The sequence below is a fragment of the Dermacentor albipictus genome, chromosome 4, assembly GCF_038994185.2.
Source record: "Dermacentor albipictus isolate Rhodes 1998 colony chromosome 4, USDA_Dalb.pri_finalv2, whole genome shotgun sequence".
NCBI lineage: Eukaryota > Metazoa > Arthropoda > Arachnida > Ixodida > Ixodidae > Dermacentor > Dermacentor albipictus.
Window position 1 is genome coordinate 124292145 of NC_091824.1, and position 18060 is coordinate 124310204.

The 18060-nt window shown below is 48.3% G+C and overlaps 1 protein-coding gene across 2 annotated transcripts; it reads left to right on the forward strand.

Moving 5' to 3' along the window:
• The first annotated feature begins 1026 nt into the window (after positions 1-1026).
• Positions 1027-13793, forward strand: LOC135899603 (uncharacterized). 2 transcript variants are annotated; one of them, XM_065428908.1, is made up of 4 exons: positions 1027-1375; positions 2366-2506; positions 12417-12557; positions 12861-13793. In XM_065428908.1, exons 1-4 carry the CDS (start codon positions 1052-1054, stop codon positions 13362-13364), a joined length of 1110 nt encoding a protein of 369 aa, XP_065284980.1. In that variant the 5' UTR covers positions 1027-1051; the 3' UTR covers positions 13365-13793. The 2 variants fall into 2 exon arrangements, with proteins under 2 accessions (XP_065284980.1, XP_065284982.1); XM_065428910.1 differs by lacking the exons at positions 12417-12557; positions 12861-13793 and adding an exon at positions 6801-7707.
• Positions 13794-18060: the final 4267 nt, after the last annotated feature.

The window sequence follows — 18060 nt, forward strand, 5'->3', positions numbered from 1 at the left end:
TATTCTGAGCACTGTACTTTAGAGACGATTAATGATCACGTCAGCAACTTTAGCAAACGCGAAAAAAACAGATATTCGCCGATAAATGTTGACGTCATCTCTGTCTCCTCCTTTGTGGGCTATTGTAACGCGAGCAGTTTTCATTTGCTGTGGAAAACGTCCGGTAGTAAACATGAAATTACAAATCTGTGGGTGTGGTGTTGCCATGATATTTGATACATGTTTAATCGGTGTTGCGGCAGTACCATCAATTAACATCTCGGAACTGGTGCTGTCCAGAAAATTCGTTCCAAGTGGATACACGGTGCGAACTCAGCGGCTACAATTCGTAGATTGAAATATGGGGCGTAAGGTAATGAATTAAAAAGGTAATTATCGCAATTACGTTAGCCGTTCAATAGAACATCTTGATTTCTCGCAGAAGTAATGGTCGCCTCTCCGAGTAATTTAGATCAACGGTTAGAATTCTGTTGTCTGCCATAGGCAATCCTCACACACACACACACACACACACACACACACACACACACACACACACACACACACACACACACACACACACACACACACACACACACACACACACGTATATATATATATATATATATATATATATATATATATATATATATATATATATATATATATATATATATATATATATATATATATATATATATATATATATATATATATACGTGTATACTATAGTTCTTCACTTTTAATCTGATACGTTGTTGCTGCAAATCCTCTTGCTGGTCGTTAAGGTGCCAGGCATCGTCCCAGCGGCCATCATTCATTCATTCATTCATTCATTCATTCATTCATTCATTCATTCATTCATTCATTCATTCATTCATTCATTCATTCATTCATTCATTCATTCATTTCGTCTTCCTCTGGTCTTTCGTTCTTTCTGTCATTCAATCATCATAAATACCAGACACTTTTTTTCACAATGAGACGCGAGCTGGCGCCGACGCTGACGCTTTAAACGTCGGCACGTGCATGTTATCACGAGCACAGAAGAAGAAGCAGGAGAAGGCGAAGGATGCTGTACCACCGCACTGAAGAAGGCGCTCTCAAACAGGACGGTTTCAGGAGTGCGACAAACATGCCGCAACATTTCGTGATCCGGCACACAACCGACGAACCCGAGCCGCCGGGGGGCCACCGTCCGCCATCGAGAGTGCAGTTGCCTCCGGCGCTGTTCACGTTGCCGCCCAAAGCCACGGACGAAGTGGTCGAGGGCAACAAGAAAGCAAAGGAAGTGGCCAAGAAGAAGAAGAAGAAGAATAAGCGCCGTCGTGGTCACCACAAGCCCACGGAAGTGGTCCGGGATGGTGGCACCAAGGAAGGCGGCAAGGAGCCCACGGTTAGTGCGTTGCCGTTGTCATTACTGGCCTGTCCAGGGCCGGGCGGTCTTGCTGGGAATGCTTGTATAAAGGCAATCAGACAGCTAAACCTGGCGGTGCACATTCGTCGCTACTGGGAAAGATGCACCCCCCCCCCCCCCCCCATAACGAGCGTGAAGAAAAGCAGCAACAAACAGAAAAGACGCGATAAGTTCTATCCGTATTTGTTCTACTGTAGCACTGTTATCGAATATAGCAAGGTTGTCTTAAGGGTCCCTTAAGAGTCACTTACGAGCTAAGAATTAAGCAGTAGTTCCAGCCACAAAAGCCTGTTTCACCTGCTTGTAGTTTGTGCACACTAACAAAAAAAAGCAGTTGTCGTAGTGTTCGCACAAGCAGGGAAGGTGAAATGAAAGGGGGGGGGGGTGGCGGGTTGGCGCATGCTAGAGGTCACCACGGCCGCATTCATGCTCATTATAAAAACACACGCAAGCACAACGAACCTTGCAAAAGTTCGTGAGAATGTAACTCGACATCGCTACCCAAGAACCTCCTCGGCATTCGCTGTTGCGAAACCAAGGTTGCGCGCCGCCGCCGATAAGATGCAGCTGACGAAGATTAAGGTTATCTCTTTGCAACGAAGGTTTGGGAATCATTTATGGACCACTCACAAAGCGCCTTTTCTCAAAAGAAGACTCGGCAATGCCATTTCTTGGGCGTATACGTAGGAGGGAAGGTCGATGGCTAATAAAACGGCGAAGAGGTAGAATTCCTAAAGGTAGCGCACGGATGCAGTGCTCGTAACTTAGCGGTCAGTGTCATCTGCGAAAATTTTTGCATTTATAAGCAGTTAGTTTCTCGAACAGAACCATTTGAGAGCTATATTCAGGCATGGGGGCTGAATTCTCGACACCGTTCTTTAATAATGGAAGTTCGGGAATGCAGTTCGTGGACGACGCAGTTCGTGAGAATGTTCGTTCGTGAAGATGAATTATTCTTGGATGATGCAGGTCGTGACGCACAACGCAGAACTCTACCTGGGAAATGAAGATGTACTACCCATGTCACTCCCTGCTAATCCCGCCCATGAGCCGGTTACTACGATGAAGCTGACCAAAGACCGACCTTCCTTAGTGGAGCTCAGAGAAGAGGTGGGTTTATGTTTTCAAAACGACTAGAGAAACCATGCATTTAAAGGAGAAGCGATAACAGTAACTAATTACCTGAACCACCTGCGCCTACTTCTTCACTTCCCTGCGCTTCCCTAGCTATTCCATAGCATGTATTATTCATTCAATAGTATTACCATTGTGTAATTTGCACATAATATACATATATTATTGGTTTAGAAGGTCCCCCTGACAGTTTCATAGCTCTGGAACCTCCGAATGTAACTAACGTCAATAATAAATATAACATGAACTTGAACCTGAACAGACAAATGGACGTATGTGCAAAGTTTCCAAAAACACGCGGTCACAGCGTTCCACCGTTTAAGAACCTGCTATATATAGGTCTAAACGTACTCCGCATATAAATTTATTACACTGCCCTACACAGCGCACTACAAAACGTCTGCAGCTATTAACGATGCGACTAGTGAAAATTTATTTTGAAGCAAACCTGGAAGCATGCACTGTTTTCTTCTCTGCCTACTTCAGAATATTTCGTTGAATTTCAGCTTCCAGAAGTATTGGCATGTAAGAGCTAATGAGTTGCAGCTAATGAGTTGAGGGTTGCAGCGGTGGCGTAGAGGTAGAACACCCGCCTCGCGTGCAAGAGGTCCGTGGTTCGAATCCCGGTGCCGGCAATTTTCCACCGGATTAAAAAAAAAAATTTTAAAAAAAATCCGCGTGTTGATAAAATTGCACAAACAGGCCTGGAGTGTGGCCTGATCCCGGTGACCAGAACCGGTAACGCACTCCCTCACCAGAGCAGGATTGGCCACCCTGGTGCAGTACTTGGCCACAACCTCCTATATGAACAACACAATCAAACCCCGGCCCTCAGTCCCCAGCAGCTGCGAAGCAACTGACCACGGCGGCGGTCAGACCTGCGACGCTGCAGAGGGTGCTAAGAATCACTGGCTCCGGACAGGCCGCCAATGGAATATGAACCTGGCAACGTTTAACGCTAGAACGCTACCTAGTGAGGCGAGTCTAGCAGTGCTATTGGAGGAATTAGAGGGCACTAAATGGGATATAATAGGGCTCAGTGAAGTTAGGAGGCCAAAAGAAGCATATACAGTGCTAAAAAGCGGGCACGTCCTGTGCTACAGGGGCTTAGCGGAGAGAAGAGAACTAGGAGTCGGATTCCTGATTAATAAGAATATAGCTGGTAACATACAGGAATTCTATAGCATTAACGAGAGGGTGGCAAGTCTTGTTGTGAAACTTAATAGGAGGTACAAAATGAAGATTATACAAGTCTACGCCCCTACATCCAGTCATGATGACCAGGAAGTCGAAAGCTTCTATGAAGACGTGGAATCGGCGATGGGTAGAGTGAAAACTAAATACACTATACTAATGGGCGACTTTAATGCCAAGGTAGGCAAGAAGCAGGCTGGAGACAAGGCAGTGGGGGATTATGGAATAGGCGCTAGGAATAGCAGGGGAGAGTTATTAATAGAGTTTGCGGAACAGAATAATATGAGGATAATGAATACCTTCTTCCGCAAGCGGGATAGCCGAAAGTGGACGTGGAGGAGCCCGAACGGCGAGACTAGAAATGAAATAGACTTCATACTCTGCGGTAACCCTGGCATCATACAAGATGTGGACGTGCTCGGCAAAGTCTAAAAATATATCTACAAAAGCCTAAATTTACCCGCCATGTCACCTGTAAAAATTAGTATCAGGTCCAGTCGGACATTTCATATTTATTTTTATCCTTTTTTCTTTCTCCCACTCTTATCTGGAATCTTTTAATCCCATTCCCCATCCCTATACAGAGTAGCATGCCAGCGGTTATATACGCGCAGGCAAAATTCTCTGTTTTTCTAATAAAGAGCCCTCTCTCTCTCTCTCTCTCTCGGCAAAGTGCGCTGCAGTGACCACAGGATGGTAAGAACTCGAATTAGCCTAGACCTGAGGAGGGAACGGAAGAAACTAGTACACAAGAAGCCGATTAATGAGTTGGCGGTAAGAGGGAAAATAGAAGAATTCCAGATCAAGCTACAGAACAGGTATTCAGCTTTAACTCAGGAAGAGGACCTTAGTGTTGAAACAATGAACGACAATCTTGTGGGCATCATTAAGGAGTGTGCACTGGAAGTCCGTGGGAGCTCCATTAGGCAGGGTACCAGCAAACTATCGCAGGAGACGAAAGATCTGATCAAGAAACGCCAATGCATGAAAGCCTCTAACACTACAGCTAGAATATAACTGGCAGAACTTTCGAAGTTAATCAACAAGCGTAAGACAGCTGACATAAGGAAGTATAATATGGATAGAATTGAACATGCTCTCAGGAACGGAGGAAGCCTAAAAACAGTGAAGAAGAAACTAGGAATCGGCAAGAATCAGATGTATGCGTTAAGAGACAAAGCTGGCAATATCATTACTAATATGGATGAGATAGTTCAGGTGGCTGAGGAGTTCTATAGAGATTTATATAGTACCAGTGGCACCCACGACGACAATGGAAGGGAAAATAGTATAGAGGAATTCGAAGTCCCAAAGGTAACGCCGGAAGAAGTAAAGAAAGCCTTGGGAGATATGCAAAGGGGGAAGGCAGCTGGGGTGGATCAGGTAACAGCAGATTTGTTGAAGGATGGTGGACAGATTGTTCTAGAGAAACTGGCCACCCTGTATACGCAATGCCTCATGACCTCGAGTGTACCGGAATCTTGGAAAAACGCTAACATAATCCTAATTCATAAGAAAGGAGACGCCAAAGACTTGAAAAATTATAGACCGATCAGCTTACTGTCCGTTGCCTACAAACTATTTACTAAGGTAATCGCAAATAGAATCAGGAACACCTTAGACTTCTGTCAAGCAAAGGACCAGGCAGGATTCCGTAAAGGCTACTCAACAATAGATCATATTCACACTATCAATCAGGTAATAGAGAAATGTGCGGAATATAACCAACCCTTATATATAGCCTTCATTGATTACGAGAAAGCGTTTGATTCTGTCGAAACCTCAGCAGTCATGGAGGCATTACGGAATCAGGGTGTAGACGAGCCGTATGTAAAAATACTGAAAGATATCTATAGCGGCTCCACAGCCACCATAGTCCTCCATAAAGCAAGCAACAAAATCCCAATAAAGAAAGGCGTCAGGCAGGGAGATACGATCTCTCCAATGCTATTCACAGCATGTTTACAGGAGGTATTCAGAGACCTGGATTGGGAAGAATTGGGGATAAAAGTTAATGGAGAGTACCTTAGTAACTTGCGATTCGCTGATGATATTGCCTTGCTTAGTAACTCAGGGGACCAATTGCAATGCATGCTCACTGACCTGGAGAGGCAAAGCAGAAGAGTGGGTCTAAAAATTATACTGCAGAAAACTAAAGTAATGTTTAACAGTCTCGGAAGACAACAGCAATTTACAATAGGCAGCGAGGCACTGGAAGTCGTAAGGGAATACACCTACTTGGGGCATGTAGTTACGGCGGATCCGGATCATGAGACGGAAATAATTAGGAGAATAAGAATGGGCTGGGGTGCGTTTGGCAGGCATTCTCAGATCATGAACAGCAGGTTGCCATTATCCCTCAAGAGAAAAGTATATAACAGCTGTGTCTTACCAGTACTCACCTACGGGGCAGAAACCTGGAGGCTTACGAAAAGAGTTCTACTCAAATTGAGGACGACGCAACGAGCTATGGAAAGAAGAATGATAGGTGTAACGTTAAGGGATAAGGAAAGAGCAGATTGGGTCAGGGAACAAACGCGAGTTAATGACATCTTAGTTGAAATCAAGAAAAAGAAATGGGCATGGGCAGGACATGTAATGAGGAGGGAAGATAACCGATGGTCATTAAGGGTTACGGTCTGGATTCCAAGGGAAGGGAAGCGTAGCAGGGGGCGGCAGAAAGTTAGGTGGGCGGATGAGATTAAGAAGTTTGCAGGGACGGCGTGGCCACAATTAGTACATGACCGGGGTTGTTGGAGAAATATGGGAGAGGCCTTTGCCCTGCAGTGGGCGTAACCAGGCTGATGATGATGATGATGAGCTAATGAGTTGGTGCGGTTGTTTTTAAATGCATTCTAACGGAGCGGGGGCAGTTGGCTAAACATTTGAAGGCAAACAGCAGAGCAACACTGCTGGTGCATATACGTGTACACTAAAGCTAGAAAGTGCCTTTTTAATTTATGCGGATAACAGTTGCAGCCCAGGTGTTCACGTGCGAGCGTTACTTTCTCCTCGATTATCGCGACAAAGTGAGGCGCTGAATATCTCCGCCCACTAATTATTCTCACGTTCGCAGTTCAGAAAGATTGCGCACCAGCCCACAATGATTCCCGGGAGCGGAAATGCGTTGGCAGCTTCATCCACGTTGGCTGGACCGTCATCAGCTTCGTCGGCGCTGCAGTCGAAGCCCCCCGTAAGCTTGGCGGACAAGGTTTCCGACAAGAGTCGCGAGACGGCCGAGAAGAGCGAATACCGCACTTCCGGTCACGTGACGGCCACGAACAGCCGTCCTGGACACAGCGACGTCGGGACAACCAGCGGCGAGTCGTACGCCTACCTCATCACCGCTCTCGTCATTCTGGGCCTGGCAGCTGGACTGGTCCTGCTGCTGACCACGCTGCTGCTTGACAGGCATAAGAGGGCTGCCATCTCCGGGTCCATCAAGGCTAATACCAGCTCTCGGCGTGCGAGACCAGTATTTGGATTCCACAGCGGCGGTTTGACTGTGCCGCTGATTCAATAACTTTGCCACCGAACTATCCTGCAAGGAGAGACCATGCCTCTTCCTCTGGCTGACGTCCAAGCAGCCTCGGCGATCTATTGTCGTATTCTTTTTAATTTACATGTCGCCCGCTTTTCAACCGGCTAATTCATTCTGATCAGACTATACTTGACCCACCAGTATCCCAATCGCACGTCCTCGGCTTTCACACGACCCTGATATGCTCCGCCGAGGCTGCGCTTTCACGTGCACAATTTCCTACCGCGCGAAACGCAAATCGCCTGTTGCTTGGAAGCGTGGACATGTCTATCGCAAGCTACTCGAGTTGTCGCAGTGGCCACCTTCGCTATCACATCTTTTTTTCCCCCTGAGCTTCGACGCTGAGATCAGGAGCTTAAGTATTTTAGGCGACACTTCACGGTGGAGCGTACACGTGCCTGTGACGCATAAACTGTCACGACGGCGTGTCACTGCGGTAAAATGTGTCCCGCCTTTTCTTGACACTTCATAGGCGGCAACATTCGCTCGAATTTTGGTCACTTACATGGTCACTTAAATTCTATTGTCACCTACTACTGTCGCGAAGTCCCTTTTCTTACAGTATATATGCCAGGAAGGGATACGCTGCAATGGATCACGTCCATTTCATTAATCAGGTAATCGACAAATCCGCAGAGTACATTAAGCCTCTCTATTTGACTTTTATAGATAAGGAAAAGGCATTTGATTCATGAGAGAAACCAGCAGTCGTAGACGCACTACCTATAATCAAGGAATAAGGAGGCTTACGTAAATATCTTGGAAAATATCTAGATATTCCATAGTTACCTTAATTCTCCACAAGAAAAGCAGGAATATAACTACAAAGAATGGGGACAGACAAGGAGACACAATCTCTCCAATGGTATTCACTGCGTGCTTGAAAGTAGTAGTCAAACTCTCAAACTGGGGAGTTTTAGGAGTGCGGATCAACGGCGAATATCTCGGCAACCTTCGATGTGCAGATCATAGTTTTCTGTTCTGTAACACAGGAAACGAGTTACAACAAATGATTGAGGACCTTAACAGAAAGAATGTAATGGTGGGGCTGAAGATTAATATGCAGGAGACAAAGATAATGATGAATAGCCGGGCAAGGGAACAAGAGTTCAGGATCGCCAGTCAGCCTCTAGAGTCTGTGAAGGAGTACGTTTACCTTGGTCGATTACTCGCAGGGAACTCTGATCATGAGAAGGAAATTTACAGAAGAATGAAAACGGATTGGAGCGCATACGGCAGACACTGTCATGCTCCTTACTGGATGCTTACCATTATCATTGAAAAGAAAGATGTACAGTTATTTACCGGTGCTGACATATGGGGCCGAAACTTGGATACTGACAAAGAAGCTTGAGAACAAGGACCGCACAAAGAGCGATGGAACGAAGAATGCTAGGCATAACGTTAAGGGAGCACTTCGCTCCATTTCCAGCATGCCACACGAGACAGATTGTCCGCGCCAGCCAATACATCGCGAAGCGAAAACACGTAAAGAGCTGCGCTCAAATTTCGCATTAGGAAGGATCGCAATCCTCGTTGAAGTTTTACCCTAGTGCCCATACACACTTTGAAGCCCGCAAAAAGGCGTTTCACGTATTCCTATATACAGCTGCTTTCCCGATATACCCGATTCTTTTTTTACTTGTCGTATCTGGAGCTCGTGGATTTATAGCTAAACTGGCACCTTCGGCGCGTGTCATTAAGGGTTCTTTAAGAAGAAGAAGAAGAATAGTCCGCGCCGGTTGCGGAGTACTGGTCACACGTGCCACAGGCTACAACAACAACAACAACTACTGGTCATCCGAAGAAGGCATCAAGACCGACGGTAGCAACGTCTGAACTTTGTCGCTGCAGTTCTTCGACCGGTGCGACGCGCACAACACCCCCGGTTGTGAGTGCGACAAACTCGGCAACGCCTGTTTTTAGCCACCACCTCAGCTCTTCACTCTGCGGCTAAAGTGCATGGCGGAAGCACCCGGTGATCAGAATAGAGGACAAGACGCGAACAGGAAGGGTAAGAAGAAGCGTCGTCGCCAGCAGCGAAAAAAGCCGCTGTGTGAAGACGCCCAGCAAGGTGCCCAGCCCCAGAAAGATACCAAGACGGGCATGGTAAGAGCGTCGTCACTGCATTCGATATTTGTTGTTGTTGTTCAACGAGGAGTCAGGGTAAAGGCCCGACATCGTCGGCCTCAACTACGGCACAAATTTGACTGTTGAGAAGGTTTGATGCCACACTGCAGAAAAAGAATATTAGGAAATGAAACTTTATTACTCGTGTCCCTTGTTGGGAAGACAATTTTAATGCCATCACGCGTCTAAAGCTCAGAAAAATATTTTGTGATTTTTTTATAGTCAAAATTTTTCTTTAACTATGGTATATTTGCCTTTTACACTGACAATCCTAACTTACAAACTGCTATATCCCATAATTATTTGGCATTCATACCCGCCGCGGTTGCTCAGTGGCTATGGTGTTAGGCTGCTGAGCACGAGGTCGCGGGATCGAATCCCGGCCACGGCGGCCGCATTTCGATGGGGGCGAAATGCGAAAACACCCGTGTACTTAGATTTAGGTGCACGTTAAAGAACCCCAGGTGGTCAAAATTTCCGGAGTCCCCCACTACGGCGTGCCTCATAATCAGAAAGTGGTTTTGGCACGTAAAACCCCATATATTATTATTGGCATTCATATGGGTGTCACCCTGAGTTGTGCAATGAGCTAGAATAAATGTCCCCGATAAGTATGTGGGCAATTATCCCTGACATGCCGAACACACTCACGAAAGCTGAACTTCCGAAAGCACATGCCTTGAGATAATAAGCCATAATACTGAAAATGCATGTATCAGTGAATGTTAATAATTCTAGTGCGGTTATACTTTCGAAACTGATACTTATAGACAATGCATCGTGGCAGGAGCGAAGCGTTGTTCCATGAACGTCGGTATATACTCCACCCAATAGATGTCAACAAATGTGCTGGGTTGTTGCGGCACACATTGTGAGAAATTGGGGGTAACTTATATAATATTATTGTACTATTTAAAGTATGATGTGGGCGTACAATAATAGTAAACTGGCATATATATATAGTGTAAAACAATCAAATGTATGAAAACTTGAAATCGAAACTTCCGAATTCGGTTTCAAGCAGCACAGCGAGTGCTAGAAGTTATTCTGTAACTTTTGAATGGCAGGAGGTTGAAGCCTATTCTTTTTCTAATAGGCATTAAAAAGAAACAGATGAAAAATGTAATTTATTGAGAAGAGTTGTCTTTTGAGATAATGTGGTTGTGATGTATACTACTTATGTGCATAGCGGGTGTCCAGCTCGTTCGTTTGTCGAGTTTGAACACGCACGCATGCGTGCACGCACAGTAATCATTCATCTTCTCAAATATTATAATTTCTCAGCTTCTATGTCTATTCTATTCATTTCTATTCATCTACTCAAATATTAAAAATATACGCAAAATTGCCGCGCGACTGGCCGCTCGAGGCACTTTCTGCCTCTGATGGACGTTATCACAAACTCGCCCAAATTTCAGCTCTTATAGAAATCTATGTGCAAAAACGGGTATCTGCTTCCGGAACTTGAGTGTGGATGTTCATGTGCAACATCATAACTTACCATGCAGAATTCAATAGAAAAAAAAAAATGTTGCCTTGTAAGAATGTAGCTTTAGGATAGTGCATAAAGTCGCCAGGATAATACCTTTTTCAATGTAATTAGTCATCATACGATTGTATACCGTGCTTATCTTTTTTTATGCCTTCATTAATCGTTGTTGATTGGGGAAGATAAGTCTGTGGAAACGCGCAGTCATGAGGGTAATTCACGCAGCCAATTCCTTCAATAGTGCCTGACGACGTAACTGTGTTTCGACGCAGCAAAAAATGGCAGTGGTATTTAGTAGTAACATCTCCAATGATAATGTTAGTCACGCTGTACTACGGTTCTATACATTGCGGGGTTTCTGGCTCCCGCGGAGTTTTTCGGGCTCTCGCGGTGGTTGCGTGGAGCCATTGCGTTGTGTTGCCGGGGGCTCCGTGTCCCTCTCCTCCCTGCCTGGACGGGGTGGCAGCGGGTCATAAAACACTGTCGCTCTGCTGTCATCCCGCCCACACGTAGGTCAACAGGCTTTCGCCATTGGCTAACATTTTGGCAGGATTCGGGCCCTGCTTGCGTGCGCTCCGGGTAAGCGCTCGCAAGACGGGGGCCCGGAGAGACCACATCGGGGCATGTGAAGGTGCGTACGTGTTCCTCTCTGCCGGCGGCGGCCCCCTTTGTCCGCCGCCGGCCGATGGTTACTTCGGCTCGTTGGGGTCCCGGCCTCGGCGGGCGCGCGCGCACTCTTCTCTTCCGTAGTCTCGATGTCCTGAGGCAGCGTCTGCCGATCGTGCCCCCGTCTGTTCTTCTTTCGTTTCCTTCTATTTCCCTTTTCTCTGCTGTGGGGCGCGCGATGGCAGGCGCTGACCGAAGGATAGGCAACTTCTTACTGCTCGGGTTCTTTGTTCTTTGTTCCTCGTTTCTTTGTTCTCTATCTGTCGCGGTGCGCCATTAGCGGCCACCGGCGACCATTCGGCCATGTTTTGTGTAATTAGATTCAGATTCGGACGTTATGTTAAACCGTGTGTCTGTATTGAGTCCAACCTTAATAAATGTTCTTTGTGACTTCTCGAGAGATTTGCCTAGGGTCTCCCTTGCTGCGCGCGCGGTCTCGTCTTCCCCTAAGCTGGGGGCCGGCGGGGCGCGTACGCGCGCAGCTGCGCGTCGGCACACGGAGCGGGCCGGAGCAGGCGCGGACGCGCGGTGCCCTGCACGCATGGCGGCTCGGAGTGCACGAACCCGCGGTGGTCGTCCGGCGCGCGCGGAATCGGAGCGTGCGCGCCGTGAGCGTCGCGGGGAGACCACAACATCAAGCATGTGGCGACCGCCCTTTCACTACCTTGCACAACCGTCACAATTGTTAATGATAATCCTACGCTTTTTGTTCAGGTGTTTCTTGCAGACCTGTTTGAAACCTGGAGTACCTGCAGTATAGTGAAAAGAAAGCATTTTCTTGCCGGCATATGCCTTACAAAAACTGAGTGGTTAAATTTAATGCTTTTGTTCGTCTTGACTTCTGTGATGCTGCTTGGGGCCTGCAGGTCACTGAAGCGAAGGAAGGCGCCAAAGTGAGAAATGCTGAAAGTCTGCCCAAGCCGCGTCCTGCCAAGGACAGCGCGGTACCCAACGATCCGAGGACGCTGACCAAACTTCGACCTTCCTTATTGGCGCTCAAAGATGCGGTGAGAGACTCATATATATATATATATATATATATATATATATATATATATATATATATATATATATATATATATATATATATATATATATATATGTGTGTGTGTGTGTGTGTGTGTGTGTGTGTGTGTGTGTGTGTGTGTGTGTGTGTGTGCACCATCGTAAGGTAACATCGAGTCTATCTGCGCATGAGAGGGCGCCTTTCTCACGTAATTTTTGCGACAGAGCTAGCCGCTTACAAATTGTCGACTCTTATGGGTTCTAACAATTCCTCCTTCCTTCCTGCACCCCTCTTATGCTATCAGTTCAGGAAGATGGCGCCCAAACCGAAAATGGACATGGGAAGCAGAAAGATATCGGTGGCATCTTCCATGGCGTCCGGACCATCACAAGCTGCGGCAGCAGGCCCGCCCGCCAGGCGTTCTACGATCGCGTCAAACACGAAGAGCCACGATCGCAGCCGGAAGGGGCAGCATTCCACCGTGTGCGTCGGCCCCGACAAGAGCGGCGACCATTCGCCCACCTCCGGTCCCGCGTCGGCCTTCAACAGCACCGGCGTGCGCTCCCTCCTGAAAAGCTACACCGTCAACATGCCCAGCGGCCACTCGCTGGCATTCTGCGTCACGGCTCTCGTCGTGCTCGAGCTCGCGTTTGCCGTAGTGGTCGTGATCCTGACCGCGATCCTAGGGCGAATGCACTCGAAGAGGCAGGCCGTTTCTTCGCCCGTCACGACTGTCGCCAGTCCTCATCTCCTGGAAGCTGGTGTCGGCGCCGACTGCCACGATCGGAACACGTTACCTGTTCCGTGACTGGCCACGCGAGCTCCCATCAGTTCCTGGAATCAAGGACACACGGAGCCTGCACGTGCGGCTGTCCTCGTGCTTGTTGATTTATGCGTCGCTCCTTTCTTTTCTCTCGGATGTGTGCAATTTTGCTCAAATTACTTTCAGCTTTCCGCGCGATGACATGCGTTATAGATTGCCGGATGTGACATGCCGGATTGTGACTCACCCTATAATAGATATCCTTTTATCGCTCTCCGCTTTGCGCCGAATCAAATGCGAGTTCGCGTAGCAGGGCGCGTGGAAGTGGCTTTCACGAGCTTTTGAAGGCACCGGATCGCCGTAACCTACTATATGCCACTTTTGTAGCGGACGTTAAAGTTGAGGTGATTATTGTCCGATTTTGCTGCTCCCTGGTCCAGGTGTGTCTTGCAGTTACGATGACCTGACTTCTCCATGCATGCGTGAATAGACGAGCGCTCGCTGAACCCTCCACGAACGTCGACAATTAACGTTCATTTCAGATGCGGTACCGAAGGGGCGTATAGATTCCTGAATAGATATTCGACTTGCCTATATATCCTTACATTACATTTGCCGTCGGCAAGTATATAACGTAAACGCTCAGCTCCCAGATTTTCGGCGGTGTTGTTCTCTATCGCTCGTCTTAAACGGGCTTTCCCCCTTTTACTTACTATAGTTGTTGGTGCTGAATGTGGACGCCGCCATAGTCGCAGGGTGCAGCAAGGAACAACGACCTGGCTGCGAGTGAGAACGAGTGCTTGTAATACGGACCTGAAGAAAGAAAGCGTGATAGCCCTGATAACCCTGTCGTAGCGCTGAAAGTTCGCAGTGTCAGTGTTGCGAGAGGGCAACCCCCTTTCCATGGGACCCCCTTGGCACATGTGCCGCACCGCGATGCTGTTGCTAGTGGCTGGTAACACTGTCCATGCGTTGCTCCGCGAGGCTTGAAACCGCAGTACATTATAGTGGGACTGCGTTGTCAGGTGAGTCAGCACGCCTCTAGCTCCGTGCCATTGGCTGTCAACATCCCGAGGAACGTGTATACTCAGTGTTCACCAAGCCATTCGCACGTTTGCAGCTGTTCCTAACAGGCGGCCAGTCACGATAATGGACATTTTAGCGGTGGCTGCACGCCGATGACTACGAAAGGCTTTGCGAGCCTGGCTTCTGGATAGCCACAATGCATGAGTGTTTGGTATTAAGACAGCGTTTCGTGCGAAATGCGCGCTTTTTCTTTTGTCGTAGTCATGACATCATTAAGTATAACACATTTGCCGGTACTCGGGCAAAGAGAGGTGCTCACTCTCTCGCATGACTGAGCGACATGTGGCTGGAGCGCAGTCTTGCCTATCTTGCAATGCATGTGCTGCGGGCAACTGCCGTCCAAGAGCTAAAACGCGCCCAACGTTCCCCCGTCCGCTTGCCTCCCCTCTTTTCCTTCGCTTTCCGAGGCAGCTTTGTCTTTTTCGCTCTTGTGCGGGTAATAAAATTTCACGCCGCCTTGCGGTGAAGGCACGCATTGATCACGTCGAGGGTATGAAGGCATTGATCACGTCGTAGGATCACGTCGAAGTACTTAAAAAAATTAAATTATGGGGTTTTACGTGCCAGAACCACTTTATGATTATGAGGCACGCCGTAGTGGAGGACTCCGGAAATTTTGACCACCTGGGGTTCTTTAACGTGCACCTAAATATAAGCACACGAGTGTTTCTCGCATTTCGCCCCCATCGAAATGCGGCCGCCGTGGCCGGGATTCGATCCCGCGACCTCGTGCTCAGCAGCCCAACACCATAGCCACTGAGCAACCACGGCGGGTATATTGAAGTACTTATGAGGCCATAAGTGCCAAAAAAATGAGTCAGACATACCGAATTTTGCTGCCCGTGTCGTCCCGTGAAACAAGAAAAAAAAAAGAATTTATGGGATTTTACGTGCCAAAACCACGATATGATTATGTGGCACGCCGTAGTGGTGGACTCCGGAAATATTCTGACCACCTGGGGTTCTTTACCGTGCGCTTAAATCTAAGTACACAGGCGTTTTTTTGCATTTCGCACCCGCCTCGAAATGCGGCCGCCGTGGCCGGGATTTGATACCGCGACCTCGTGCTTTGCAGCGCAGTTACCAGAGCCACTAAGCAAGAAACGCGAAGCTGTAGCGGCGCGCTGTTCGTTTGCAAATGCGACTGGAAAAAGACGCGACCATGGATGCTATCGACAAACAGGCGAGAGAGAGAAGCGAAAGCAAGGAGAGAAAAGGCAGAGAGGTCAAGCAGACGAGCGTCCGGTATGCTACCTTACACTGGGAGAAAGGGAAAGGAGGAATAGAAAGGAGGAAAAGAAGGAGAGAGTGAGCGCTAAGTGCACGTGTGAGGATGCACAGGGACGATGTAAGCGGTGTCTCAAACTGGTGCACTTCAATTAGTGTACTAGTGCACGAATCGCCTTTTGTGCCTGTGACAGCTGTCACCACGGTCCGAGCATATTTGTATCAGAGAACGCTCTCGAGTCCAGTCGGTTTAAAGTTGATATGAGAGCGAGGCGTTGTACGCCGTAGCGAAGACACATGCACAATACGTGCTCGATGGTTTCCTCGCATCTGCAGGAGTCGCACGTTGGGCTATCAGCCATTCCCATACAATAGGAGTAAGCGTTCGTGAACGCCACTCCCCGCCAAGCGGCACAGCAAGGTTGTTTCGCCGCTGAAAAGGCCAGATGTGAACAAAATCGAAATGATAGCAGAGGGGGCGTCGGGGAGAGTGAAAAAGGAAAAAAAAAGCACGTCATACGAGGAGAGAAGTCGCATTAACCGTAAAAGGTACCGGACGCCGGCAAGTCAATGCATTGCAATTTCTTTCTTTCTTTCTTTCTTTCTTTCTTTCTTTCTTTCTTTCTTTCTTTCTTTCTTTCTTTCTTTCTTTCTTTCTTTCTTTCTTTCTTTCTTTCTTTCTTTCTTTCTTTCTTTCTTCCCTTCACGAAGGAGCTGTCATTATTAAGGAAAGGCGATCAACATTGTTATGCGCGATGCGGCAGCGAGCAAGCGCATAGAGCGGCGAGCGCATCGTACGTAGCGGCAAGCAAACGCACAGTGATGATAGTGATCTATATAGAAGGAAATGACGCAGAGCATATGCGTACAGTTCCATTTGCTGGCTGCTGAGTGAGCATGCAGCGGACTTATCATCCTCACCTCGAGACAAGCCGTCGCGACTGACCGCCGCCTGCATCGCTTCAGACGAGGACAATTAAATCCACCCTTCGTCACGAAATCACGCTCGCACTGGACACTACATGGAACGCCTTATCAGGCGAGTCTGCACTCCTGTCTATTTTACTCCGTGGTGAGACGTGACCAGTATAGCCAGCGAGGCAGACAAGAAAACCAAAGAACTAATGCTCACAGGCCCCTTTACGGTTTGGGGAAGCGTCATGCCCTTCACACATCAGATGTGATAAAAGATACATGTGTGTCTCAACAAAAACAGAACGCTTACACGGCTTTGTGGTGTACGTTTGGAAGAGTTGTGCGAGTGTTATGTCGGGAAAGAGACGCTGTGAGAGAAAGTATATGTTCGGTATATTTCCACAAACATTAATGCATCACTGCCGGATAGAGTTTCACGACCATTGGATTCGCATACACTTTTTCTGGATGGTCAATTGTCCCTCCAGAACCACGCACAACGAGGCGAGGAATCGTTTCATGGCAAAGGAAACGCACGCAAGCATCACTTGTACACGCACGCACTTCTGAGCAAAATTGTTTGAACAGGCTTTTAACAGCCCACGTCCGGCTACAAGAGTTCTCGAGCGAATCTTTGATGAAAATACCGCCTCCATTACGCCATCGTTATTGATAAGTACCGACACGTCGGTACTGAAAAAAAAAAAATCTAAGCAACAACGAAAAAGAAAGAACACGGCTACACTAAGTGATTTCCGCCACTGCCCGCATTTGTATTTATAACGTCCGCTCGAACCAGTGTCGGCGATGACATGCAGGACGTGGGAGATTCCGACGGCCCCCGAAGCCGCCAGAGTGCGCTCTCGACACGCTATTGGCGCCGTCAGTGCCGCGAGCAGGCACGGGCTCCGAGAAGCTTCGCGCGGCCGTGGTTTGCAGCGGCGCGCGGTGTTTGCGGTTGCGGGGCTGCTGGCCGCGACAGGCGAGCCATTAGCTACGTAAGGCTTAATGCAGCTTCTCGACACCCCGTTTGCCGCAAACGACTTCCCACCTGCTTGGAACAAGGCGCGGCCCTGTCCTCGAGGTATCGATCCCCGATGCGCCGAACGGGGCGGCCCTTCCGATGATATTTGGGGGCCTGCTCGTTGCCAAAGCAGTGCTCTCGCGGTCTCCGCGAGAGCCGGCGACGACGCAGTCTGGACGTGGCACTTTTCAGCGCACTCCGCGCCACCGACGCGCGCTCCTGCGGTGTACACGTTAGCTTTCTGCTCTTACCGCCCTCCCGGCTGCGAAAGGAAGGTGCAGCCGGAATCTGCCCCGTACGCAGCGTCGGCGCTCGGCGGCCATAAGCACCGGCATTGCACCATCGAGATGGGCGGTATACCAGTAAGACATAGATAAAACAGAAGCGTTTAAAGAGGTTAGCTAACCCGCCGTGGTTGCTCAGTGGCTATGGTGTTAGGCTGCTGAGCACGAGGTCGCGGGATCGAATCCCGGCCACGGCGGCCGCATT